Here is a 12,125-nt window from a genome sequence, read left to right as displayed (position 1 = left end):
CTACACCTCCTGCCGGGCCCAACATCATCGTCACGGTGTTGACTATTTCTCCAGACGTACTCCTACGAGTCAAGTTTCTGAACGACCTCCATCGCGATCGCAGCGCTTGCATTCTCTTCATCAGCGGACTCCCCAGTGCGGTCCGTGTGAAAGGTGACCGAACCGCCGCTGACAGTCGAACCGAGCGAACCGATAATGGGTGCGAAGTTGACCCCGCTGATGTTGATGTCCGTGCTCAACCGCATGTCGCTCGCATCGTCGGAGACTACTTGATTGGTCTCCTGGAGATCGAGGAGGAAGCGCGAGACGAGGACGGCGGTTACACTAAGAAAAAGACGTGAGGCGGCGTGGCCCGAGGGCGGTTATTCCAGGCGAGAGAAAAATCACGTACGGTTCGGTGAAGATTGTGACATAGCTCACGTTCACGAACGCTTCGTTGTACTGGTGTGCATTTCTCGTCAATCCCGTGCGAGGCGGGGTGCGTCAATGAAACTTACGGAGAGCATGGCGAAAGTCAGGTGCAAGGTGTTAAGCAGCAATAGCACGCTGCGGAGCGTTAGTCCCAAGGTGTCCGAGTATGCCATGACGCATGTCAACACCTACAAGAAGTACACGGTCCCTTTCGCACCATAATCAGCGATATGATTTGCTACGGAGGTAGGACTCCCCTCACCGTTGCGTAAAAGCGTTTTCGCAAACGACCATCTTTCGACGCCTGACAACCCCCGGGCGGAACGTGTCGCACGCCAAGTTACGATCATGACGAGCAGGTCTGCCGCGATTAGGCAAGTACGGGAGACGATAGTCACTGCGAAAACTCGATCAATATCTCTCAACAGCCGGAGTTGCTATGAAAAATTACGTCTGCAGGGAGGCTGTCAGCTAAGAACAGAGGACATGAATATGAATTAGGGCGCACTTTTGAGCTAGATGACTAGGCAGCGCAAGTTGGTTTACGCAGCCGTAAATAGAGTTGTTGACAGCCGTTAGCCAACGATAACGAGCCTACGGTGGTATCATTAGCAATGCACGGCGTTCAACACCTATACGACCCACATAGTTCACCACTATGGGCACAACAGAGAGCGTGAAGATGAGGAAGGTGGTGAGGAAGCGATGCCTGGCACTAAGCGCAAAGGCGCGCAACGTAGAGAACGCTGTGACGAATGTTAATTTACGGCTAGGCGGTATAGTATACAGGCTGGGCGTTACGAACCTGCCCAAGGAATATACTGCAAGACTGACACGATTGCGGTAAGCTTCACGAAGGACGCGCAACTGTGAATTCGGTCAACGGCGCCAATGCGAACGAAACAGATGTCTGCGTACCTCTATAGCTTTCAATTAGTAAAGTATACGCTATATAGTATCGGGCCTGGTTGAGATAGACTTACGCGGTCGGACATAGGCGTCGATTGCGATAGGTCGAGTATGACGGTGAGCAAGGGCAAGTACCTATTCAAAAGGAATAGTACTGAGGCCCCTGTAAACTTGCGCTTCCAAAACAGCTCGACCTCGCGATCGAAGGTGACCAGGTATTCAAAGCCGAGGAATGCTATCATCAGAGTCAGCTAAGGACTGCGACTGTTTAGCAAGATACATGTGCTTACCAGGTATTGCGATACCGCAGCAGTTGTCTATGAACCTTGACCACACTGTTAATATCAAGGGCGTAGCGGGGTAACGCTCAAAAACTCGTATGCTCACAAGCTTTCGAATAGCGTAATGTATTCGGCCACGAGTGAATCGTCGGTAGTCGCCATTTGATCCTAGACCCAATGTGTGTATGGGGTAATGGAGACAGTGCCCTCGACGGGAGAGTCGTGACGGTGGGACCGGTTTAAGTACAATTTCGAGCGGCAGCGGGTGTTAACCAGGGAGAGCGGGATTCCGTATTCGCAGATGCTATGCTCAACATCTGCTACTTCACCAGTATCACCGTCGATAGTATCTGTTGTAAGAGTGATCAGGCTAGCTGCTGGTGGTACCTACCTTGCCAATATGCACTGACCTTAGATGGCGACCGTTCGGGTCTGTTTGAAAGAGAACCGCGAACTCCGAGAATATCTTGACGAGCTCCTGCCAGCGCCAGCCACAGATACTAAGCTGGCAGATCTGCGTTGAGCATGTCTTCGCGGAAGCGCCACACAACATGGCACTGACCTTGTCGCGGAACAAGCGTTGGACGTAGTTACAGAATTTCTTTGAAGGGTATCCACATCATGATGGTCCGGGTGAACGTTCGGACGCTCGGAAACCTTCTTACATTTCCAGAGGAGTGGCTGACCAGGTATAGAGATTAGGCGCTTCGCGCCTATTATATACGACTTACTCGGCAACGTCCGACTCGCTGAGCGCGACTCGTCGCGATACGAACTGATCCTCCTCCTCCTCTTCTGACTCTTATACTCAGCTGTTGTTCCCCAATGCACGTCGACACCACTAGTACTGTGCACCATGCGTTAGAACATAGGTCTGGGGGCACTATGAGTCATATGCAGCGACACCAGGTAGTGATAATGTATGTCAGTAAGTACAAGACCAGATGAAACCAAGTACCGTCGAGCCCGACCGGGCGTTCTTCTATGCTAACGCCATTGCTTGTCAGGGATGATAGAAGTAATAAGAGTAGAGAATTCGACTGGGACAACTATACTGCTACGAAGCACTAGCAATACCGAAAACCGACACTCACTTCATCACAACATGGTCGGCGTAGCTCGTCTAAACTTCAGCTCACTCGACAGCAGAAATTGCAATACAGACATGATTTTCTGCAGCTAAGTAGTTCCTCGAGCTCCTCATGTAAGTCCAGGTTTGATGTGACCTCCACAACTTGCGCAGCCGAGACGCCGACGTCCTACGCTGCCCGTACCACATGATTCGAGGTGTGCCCCTCGCCGAATACTGTCGATGATTGCCAGTTTCCCACGGTCCTCATTCTACTCTCTATTCTCTTATTCCTGCTCTCGTCCGCAGTTCAATGCGATATTCACACGTGTTCTATCTGCGCTCGGCGCTCACTCGGCTTCAAGCCACCTCTTTTCTCTCCCCACGGCGGGCAAAGCGGTTCATCGCAAGGCGTGAAAGTGGTAGGAAAATCCCGCGAAGTCTTTCTTTTCCCTGGAACGTGACCTAAGCGTCCCGAGCAGGTATCCTTTCCCGTCGTTTTCCAGGGACAGTTTGGATTTCGCGGGATTTTCCCGGGATGCGATTTATCGCTTTGTCCGCCGTGCCCGCTCAACGTCCTTACGGGCGGATTCGCCAGCCTGTTAGAGCTGGACTGTCTGAACTGTGCGCACTCTACACTGCGCGGCTCGGCGCTCTGAAGAGGCTACTCTTGCGAAGCAGATGAAGCATGCGCAGCGGGCGTTCGTGCGCATGAGGCCCGACTGCCCCGCCCTCCCATCTCGGTCCCCACCCCACGTAACTGACTCTTCCCGGTATCCTGGCCCCTCAGAATACAACAAACCAGTCCCTCCCCCACCTACTGAGGCTGTTTTCAATCGTTTCGAAGAAGACCTCATCGCTTGGACATACTATTGCGAGTGCGCGGCGGAAGTTAACAAACGCGCCAGCAGCGGACATCGTGGTACGCTACTGCTATCACACGATGAATGCTGGCCACTAACTCCCCCGCTATAATGGTATCCCTGCTCCTCCGAGGGCAGAGTGACTTCACGTGTGTGATATCCCACTTAGGCTCACGTCAGCCTTAGACGCTTTGTCGGGATTCGCGCCTGCTGAGGCAGCTGGGACGCATTCACGCCACGCCACGCCACGCCACAGCGGTAGCTGAAAGCCTTCCACGCTCGAGGCAGTGATACTCAGCACGCTGCTCGCATCCAGAACGCCGTCCAAAATATATACCGCCCTTGCTGCTCCGATTGCTGATATGCCTCATGCAGGATACGTGTCACTGCTGGATACGCCACTGCCCGGCCTGCCGGGGTTGATCAGAAAGCACCACGATGAAGAGGAGCGCAGTGCGAATATACACCACAACCAGTGCGCGATGGGCGCGTTGAAACGGGCAGCACTCAAGCAGGCGTTGTTGAACTCTGCCGGCCTTCTGCGCAAGGGAGTTTGGTCGCTCGTGTAGCGTGCCTACGCAGCCTATACGCGCTTTTGAGCCAAGCACACCAAGTGGCCCGACTGCACAAACGCTCTCAAGAAGTCGCTCGACGTAGGTCCTCGAGTACTGCTGTGCGTAAGCGTCTTGTGGCTCACCCTTCCCAGACAGACGGTGCTGCCAGCCGGTCAGAGGACGGGCGAAGCTCAGGTTTACATAGCCGTTGCGGCTTTTCCAACTCCGATGTGGCCTGCTCTGACTGTCCGCAGTGCCGAGACGGCTTTGCTGGAAGGGAAAAGTAGATATTTTCTGACTCGATAGCGGACAGCAGAAAGTCAGCGTCATCGCATCCCATCGTCGGAACAGCCCTGCGGCCGTGGCTGTCAGCCGTGCAATGCTGTGTGCCAAAGACCCCCGCCCGACCACATTGGCGGTTCCGAGAACGTCGCGTTTCTGTGGGAGAATCGGAGGGCAGGCTCCGGCGGGCGGGGCAAGGGATACCAGTAACAAATATCTTCCTCCGTTCCGTGGATGATTGGAAACGTTTGCCGCCCAAATATAAAGGTATCAGTTACGACTGCCCCTACTCGTTTTTTACTAGTTGCATCACTGAAACCTTTCTTCCCTAGGTTTCCACGTTCGCGGCATTTTCGTTAGCCACACCTGACTGTGGTGAATAGACTAAATTTGGAGGTAGTCGCCCGAGCGGATCAGGAGCACTCCGGGCTGAACCTACACCTCCGACGAACAATATGGCCTTTCCGCGGATCTCGCCCACTCGCCCCGCCACTCCGCACACCTGAGGGAGCCTGCAGGCGTGCATCAGTGCGCGGGGACAACGAGTCTTCCTCTCGCACTGCAGCTAGGATATCCTCCGACGGACGAGAAATCCAGCGAAGACGGTGCACGCATGCCATGTACCTCGTTGCACGTCGCTCGGTCAGTATAACTTGAGGAGAGTGTGGACTGGCTGAGGCATTCCTGTATCACTCTACCTTACCTCCCTTCCCCCTCCTCCTTGTTCTTACCGACATCTGCCCCCCACTCTTTCGACAGCCAATGGAGGGACAGTCCAACACGCCCTTTCCGGTGAGCATAAGCTTTGATCCCACACGGTCCCTCAGAGCGATCACTCACCATCGCTTGCTAGATGCTTTTGCAGCAGCGGGGTACTCGATTCTACCATCGAGACTTCAACGGAGGCATACCAGTTAAATATATGTCAGGCTTGGTGAGTGCCGGCGAGCTATATCTCCTTCGCCACCCTTCTGATATGTCAAAACGATATTCCTCAAGCTGCCGTTCTACGCAGTGAGTCGCTACGTAGTCAGCCATATGAGGATTATACTGATGACTCGCCTGGAAAAGGACCTAGCAGGTACCCTTGCGGTTACACCCGGCCAAATTGTCTACGTGAAGCTCTGCGGAGACTTGGGCTGGGCCATCGCTGCGTGGTGGATGCTTGCTCATGTCCAGGGACACGAGTGGCACCTCCTTCCGAGTGACGCTCTCGCAGAAAACGCTGGGGGCGGCCTGCATGCACGTCTTCTCCCTGCGGAAAACGTCAAGGGTCGGGCCTGTGGTCCAGGCATGGAGGGTGCCATCGTGGGTTCCAGTCATCCATCTGCCGGGAGCGAGATGGTAACGCGCGCTGGGCAGAATCGTTTCGAGCCGGGGTACGAAGTTGCTGGCCGCCTGCAGCTTGAGGTATGCAATCTCGCGTGTCATTCAGGGACGACACTCACCTCCTCGCAGACGTTGCCACAGCACGACTTTCTGAACCACCCGCGCGCTCAAGCTCCCAGAATGAAACTCAACGTGTCGTACGACTGCGTATCGCTGAGCTCCGCCCTCGCCGGGTGTGGTGTACCCTCTCTGGACGGGCCTATCTTCGCAGCGGACGCTCCGATCGGCGTGAAGATGAGCATCTGCCTATGGGTGAGTATCTTGACCCGCTTCAGAGTTACTGCAGCACCACTGACCCGTAGACTTCAGATAGAGGGTGTTCGATCGCCCCGCCCGCTCGAAGATGGCTTCTCCTCCAAGCAGTACCGCGTACGCACCGGAGATGAGAAGTTCGGCCGACCGATCACTCGCGCGAGGCTGGCCCATATCATAGCTGTTGAGGTTTTCGACTTCATGGTGCGTCTTGCCTTCGCCTATCCGCACATGTCCTGAGTCGTTCGTTGCAGAGACGCCATACAGTGGAACACAACGGCGAGGTCGTCGTGTTCGAGCAACTGTACTTGAAAACGGCGAGCCTGAAGTCGAAGGCGACCATCCAGCCCGTTTTGTGTATCCGCCCTTCAAGTACCGCCGGCATCTCCGGCACCCTCCGCTCGGTTCAGCATCAGGCGATTTAGGCTCGGCACACTCACTCATTCATCTATCCCTTTGTTTGTTTCGAGACTCCGTCGCCCAAGCTGATCGCGAACGCAGTCGGTCCTCATGGGAGCGACTTTCTGGCCAGCACAGGGCGCAGGTGGGAGGACTCTTGATCGTGGTTTTTGGTTTGGATTTGCATATGTATAGACGACGCCCCTCGTCTTCGATCCGACTGCGAGAAGTTAATGTAAGCTTGATATTAATTGCACGAGTCTCTCGCGTGGGCCCTGGGGTGCGCAGGGCCGCAGGCACGCCACGGAACAATCCGACGACACCTCGTGCTTACCTGCAGGATCACTTCCTTGGACCTACGACCGCCCATAGAGTCCGAAGACCCAAATCCGGGACATATCCACAAGGTCACCCCCGCGCCAGGCGAACCGCATGGCTACCGACCTCCGGTGGCGGGTTTGCTGTGATTTCGGCAAATTAATGCGCCACGTTTAGCGCCCAGAACGATGGCAACAACCAGGGGGCAACCAGACGAGCTTTTCGCTACTCCAACCTCGAAAAGTGAAAGCTAAGACCCCGGAAACCAGTTTGACACTACTACTACCTTAGCCGAGATAAGATAGCGATCGCCTACATTACTCCTCTCATGCTTGATGCTCTTGTAGTCTCCTCACCAGCCGCTATGGGGATATGTCCAAGATGGGAGGGGACTGAAAGCATGGAGAGGACTCTAAATGACATATCGGCTCTCTCTTTCCGCACAGCGGTCACGGCAGCCCCACTTGGACGTGCCCGCGAGCAGGCGCGACCATGTAGCGCGAGCAGCTGTACATGTGCTGCCTGGTCCTGTAGGCAAATTTGGTCGCGCGAAGCGTATTCTCGCCGTTGTTCGAAGCTTGCGTGTCGCGAATTTGTTCGCAAGCTGTCTGTGAGCAGATCGCGAGGGCCCTATATTCGAAATAATGCCGCGCTTTATGAGAGCGGGCATCGAAGAGCCATACCCTGCGTGAGACCGACCGACCATGCGCCTGTTTAATAATTCGTCACTGGGGTGGCAGTAGTTGCGATCATCGAGCCAAAGCCTTTCCCAAATGAAGTGAATACGTGCTCGTAGTTGAACGTGATATGCAGCCGCCGACTGGGTGGTGGAGGGTGCTCGTAGTCCGACTGCTCAGAGCACAGTACTTGTCTGCGCGACCTGGTAAGACTCGCGCGATCATGCCTTCTGAGTTCGCGTTTCCGAATTAGTGCAGGCGGATTTAGACGCCCTTTTGGCGCCAGGGCCTATGGTCAAAGTTCCACGAACCGGGCAGCCTGAACTCGGTTTTGACGAACAAAAACCACACCGTCCAACAGGTACGATCTAATGGAAGCTACTGTGGCGCTTTTAAAAACAACGAAGGGAAATTGCAGTCGCAATTGAAAATATTCCTTGCGAGTGCTGAAAAAGTGAAAAGTATACCCCCGGACACCGGTTTCACACTACTACTAACTGGGTCGGAGTCGGCGCTCGCTCGTCTGGTTGCCCCCTGGCAACAACTCACCTCTTCCCGCTACCACATTGGACAGCCTTCTTCGCAGCCTGAGAACGTATTGCGCTTGGGCGTACCGATGACTGATCTCCTGTTGGTTATTGTGCTCGCCAGCGGTTCGAATGAAATGCGGCCAACCCACGATCAAGTCAAGGCTTCGAGGTGCTCGTGGCCGCTTTGCTGTGCGGTCGTATGCGATCGAGTCGGTTTTGGACGGACCGTTCGCCGATGGAGGAAGTCGTACAATGCCGACGCTGGTGGTCGTCATAGAGAGACAATCAGAGGAGGGCGGGATCTAGACGCGGAGAGGGAGGGAAGCTGAGTCGGGGGTGTGAGGGAAAGGGCGCGAGTCTATCGCTGGTCGGCGCATCTATATCCTGCATGCTCCCCTCCTCCCTACAGACCCGCTCCGGTAGCCCATGGACAGCCGTGAGAGCCAGGTGCGCAACGTGCGGACATAGTCGGGTCCTTTCGTAATTCTCAGTCCACCTTCTTGATGCCATAGGTTCCTTAAAAGGCCACCCCGGACCTTTGGACGCATGGGCCTCAGCCTGCAGCTAACGCTCACCCCGGAGCTCGGTCTCGACTCGCCAGCATGAGAGGGACGCAGAGGAGAGCGGGACGTGATTTGGCTGGTCGACACCGACCGAGGCGCTATCATGTTTGTCATCTTTAGATTCTATGCAGTCATAGCCCGAGCTAACGATGACACGACTGTAGAATAGTGCGCGACGGACCAGATGCACTATAAGACCGAGCAATCGCGTCTCCCAATCGCATGGGGGAAGGGATGCCACCCAACTACTAGCCTACACCGTCACATGGGCTGTTGACCCCGGTTACACTCACAGCAGTAGTCCTCTCAACCGCAAGCGGAGCAGAGCGAAGCTGCGCGTGTGATGTTCTTCTTGAGCTCCAGTGAGCCTTGCTCAGGCCGCATCAACGAAGAGGTCTTGCGCGGGAAACGGGAACATCGAGTGTGCTGCTCACACCCAGCAGAGCATGATCGGTGTGCACCCAATATGCTGCGCTCGCTGTCTGGATTACTAATGCCCCTCTTTTTGTAATCCAGGAGTACAACTCTTCGCTGACAATCGACACTAGACATGATATACTCGATTAATAAAGCACCGTGATGCTCGGGGTGCAGTGCTCGTGCGTACCACATCCGATGCCCACTGCGCAAGGGACGGCGCCCGAACAGGCAGCACCCAATCAAGGTGGCGTTCGACTCCTCCACCTTCGGTGCGAGCGCAGTCCCCCCCCTCGTTGCTCTGGGGGGCCTGCACACATTTTGAGCGGAGTGTACCGAGACAGAGCCTGCAGGGTCGCGACGATGTCCTTCGAGGAGTCACTCCAATCAGGTGCGCAGATAATCCTGGGAACATGCAGGTTGTGGCTGATTTTTTTCTCGCATCAGAGCCGCACAACCCTTGAGCCAAAGACCCAGGACGCTTAGTCTTACATCGGGGCCGGTGCGGTTTTTCGCCGAGTAGTCTTGCCCTGCCCTACTGCGTGTGCTGATGCATCACTGCTCTGATAGGACGCGTCACGGGAAGGAAAAAGCCCAACCGCCACTGAGAAAGGTACAGGCTATGAATACCGCCTCTCGCATTCTATGCTGTTGCCTGACCGAAGTCAATCTTTTCCAGATTTATGCGCGTGTGTGGATGGATTTCGCGATGCGTAGTCAGCTGCTCTGCACGCACTCGATTAGAGGGGCTCAAGCCACAGGAAGCGGATCACCAACACTGGCAGGCCCCCGGGCTGCGATTTCAAGCACGATGCTCTCGCGCTAATTATATTCGCTCGCCGGGCCACTCTGTTCATCTGAACTTGGCAGACTGCAGGCCTGTGTCAGCGTGCTCTGACCACAAACCCTTGCCCTGCACTGCAGCACGGGTATCCATCTGCCGAACCAGGGCGGGCAGCACAGCTGCGCGCTGTCTCCCTGGTATAAAACTTCGCGAGTCGCTGGCGCTGATGCACATATCAGCACACTCCTCAATCTCCTCCCCTCCTTTCCCCCCTTTCCCCGTTACAACATCTCTCATATATCCCCATCACACTTACCGACGATGAACGGGCAATCGATCGGCGCATGCCTTCCGGTAAGCCCTAGTTCTGGTCACATATGCGCCTGTAAAATAACACATACCGGTATCGGCGGCTAGGCGTACCTAACGCAGCCAGGGACGCAGTTCTATCTTCTTCCAGACTTCAACGAAGGCATATCAGTTCAATCAATGCTGGCATGGGTGGGTATCGGCGGCCCACGACTCCTCCCCCAGCGAGTCTGACTTCCATAAAGCTGCCCTTTTATTCGGTGAGTTACTGCGCCGTCAGTCATGTGAAGATTATATTGACTTAGCTTTCAGGAGACGGACCTTGCCAGAACAGTTGCGGTTACGCCGTCAAATTCTCTCTACATGAAGCTCTGCGGAGACCCAGGTTGGCGTCTCGTTGCGTTGGGGTGGCTTCCTCGAGGCCTAGAACCCGAGTACCTCCTACCAAGTCCCGTCGGTCGTTGGAACCCTGAGGGCGGCCTGGAGGCGCGTCCGACCCCTGCTGAGGGCGTCATGGGATGGTTCAGTGGGCTAGGCAGAGAAGGTGTCGGTGACACCGCGTGTCCACTCGAATTTGGTCCGGAGACGACCGCGGACGAGAGAGCACGAGAGGGTGAGGAGGGTGCTTGCATGCAGCTGGAGGTATGTGATTTGGCGCGTCACTCGCGACGGACGTCGAATCGACACTCACCATATTGCAGACGCTGCCTCAGCGCGACTATCTGGACCACCCGCGCGCTCAAGCTCCCGAGATGGTGCTTGAGGTGCCGTACGACTGCGTGTCGCTGCCCTCCGCTCTCGCTGAGCGTGATATATCCTCCCCAGACGAGCCCGCCTTCCCAGCGGATGCTCCGATCGGCGTGAAGATTAGCATCTGCCTTTGGGTGAGCATCTTGAACGGCAACAGAGACGAATCGTCACTTACTTATAGACCACAGCTGGAAGGTGTTCAGTCTCCACGCACACTCGAGGGCGGGTTCTCCTCCAAGCAGCATCGCGTGCGCAAGGGGGACAAAAAGGGCCGCCCGATCACCCGCGCGAAGCTGGCTCGTCTGGTAGCCGCCGACGTCTTCGAGTTCATGGTGCGCCGTCTTACCTCGCTCACATCCGCATACTCTCCCAACCATCCTTCACAGACACTCCATAAGGTGGTGCACAAGGGCGAGGTCGTCGCATTCGAGCAGGTTTGCTTGAAGAAGGTGTGCCTGAAGTCGAAGGCCACCATCCAGCCCGTTTTGTGTCTCCGCCCGTCTCCCGTCGACACAGGCCCCACCGCCATTCTGTGCTCGGTCCAGTAGTTTCGGCCAGCGCGTGGGCGCAAGTGGGGGACTTTGCTTTTGGCTACGGTCTTTGGTTTTGATTTGTACGTGCATGGCGTCGCTGCGATCGTTCTTCGGTCCGGCTGCAGAAAATCGGAGTCTATATTAGCTTGTATTAATCGCATCTCTCGCGTGGTGTGTGCAGACATGCCACGGAATAACCCGAGAACGCCTCGTGCATACCTGCAGGATCACTGTTTCTTGGACCTACGGCCACCCATAGCGTCCATATCCACATCTCTTCCACCCGGTCCGAATCTGTCGCATGGCCACCGATCGTTGTTGGCTTTGGCGCCTAAACCGACGGCAAGAACTCACCTCCGCCCACTACCATGCTGGATCTTCTACGTCGCTCCTGAGGGGCATGGGATGATTGATGAGTCCGGATGTCTTGCTTGTGCAACGCCTAGTGCACCATCGACAGGAAGCGTGGGTCCTCCGAGATTCCAGCTCTTTGTGTCGGATTCATCTGCCGCGATATACTCGGGGTTGACGGCTTATTGGATCGTTGAACGATAGTAGAAGTTGACTAACGCCGTTGCGAGTGGAACGGCGGGGCCCTTCATTTAGGCAGGGCTCGAGGGACTGCGGCGTCGACCTGGGTCCAAAGCGCGAGGGGAAAGGTGCATGGGACCTGTGGCCGGCTGATCTATATCCTGAGGGCGGCCCCCATCCCAACATAATCTACCACATCCACCCCGAGACAGTCGTGAGAGCTCGGTGCGCAGCTTCCGGGCATAGAAAGGCCCCTATCGTAACGCTCAGTCCACCTTCCTGATGCCAGACTCTATAGGTGACC

The 12,125-nt window shown here is 55.6% G+C and overlaps 3 protein-coding genes across 3 annotated transcripts; 2 read left to right on the top strand and 1 right to left on the bottom strand.

The window, feature by feature from the left end:
* Window positions 1-62: 62 nt before the first annotated feature.
* TRAVEDRAFT_47807 (uncharacterized protein) lies at window positions 63-1,763 on the bottom strand (the record flags this gene model as incomplete). The annotated part of the gene is made up of 9 exons (XM_008040191.1): window positions 63-324; window positions 392-441; window positions 498-546; window positions 920-1,005; window positions 1,057-1,157; window positions 1,217-1,331; window positions 1,395-1,555; window positions 1,611-1,645; window positions 1,708-1,763. The coding sequence occupies 9 exons, from the start codon at window positions 1,761-1,763 to the stop codon at window positions 63-65; spliced, it is 915 nt and encodes a 304-aa protein (XP_008038382.1).
* A 3,368-nt stretch (window positions 1,764-5,131) lies between these two features.
* TRAVEDRAFT_20599 (uncharacterized protein) lies at window positions 5,132-6,435 on the top strand (the record flags this gene model as incomplete). The annotated part of the gene is made up of 7 exons (XM_008039927.1): window positions 5,132-5,161; window positions 5,223-5,303; window positions 5,369-5,383; window positions 5,441-5,779; window positions 5,828-6,010; window positions 6,068-6,214; window positions 6,265-6,435. The coding sequence occupies 7 exons, from the start codon at window positions 5,132-5,134 to the stop codon at window positions 6,433-6,435; spliced, it is 966 nt and encodes a 321-aa protein (XP_008038118.1).
* A 3,584-nt stretch (window positions 6,436-10,019) lies between these two features.
* On the top strand, window positions 10,020-11,305 carry TRAVEDRAFT_47805 (uncharacterized protein; the record flags this gene model as incomplete). Its single annotated transcript, XM_008040190.1, has 6 exons — window positions 10,020-10,052; window positions 10,116-10,199; window positions 10,253-10,267; window positions 10,320-10,649; window positions 10,709-10,891; window positions 10,946-11,305. The coding sequence occupies 6 exons, from the start codon at window positions 10,020-10,022 to the stop codon at window positions 11,303-11,305; spliced, it is 1,005 nt and encodes a 334-aa protein (XP_008038381.1).
* Window positions 11,306-12,125: the final 820 nt, after the last annotated feature.

Source organism: Trametes versicolor (assembly GCF_000271585.1).
Source record: "Trametes versicolor FP-101664 SS1 unplaced genomic scaffold TRAVEscaffold_6, whole genome shotgun sequence".
Classification (NCBI taxonomy): domain Eukaryota; kingdom Fungi; phylum Basidiomycota; class Agaricomycetes; order Polyporales; family Polyporaceae; genus Trametes; species Trametes versicolor.
The sequence above is the reverse complement of the archived record's forward strand: the minus strand, read 5'-3'. Positions and strand labels throughout refer to the sequence as shown.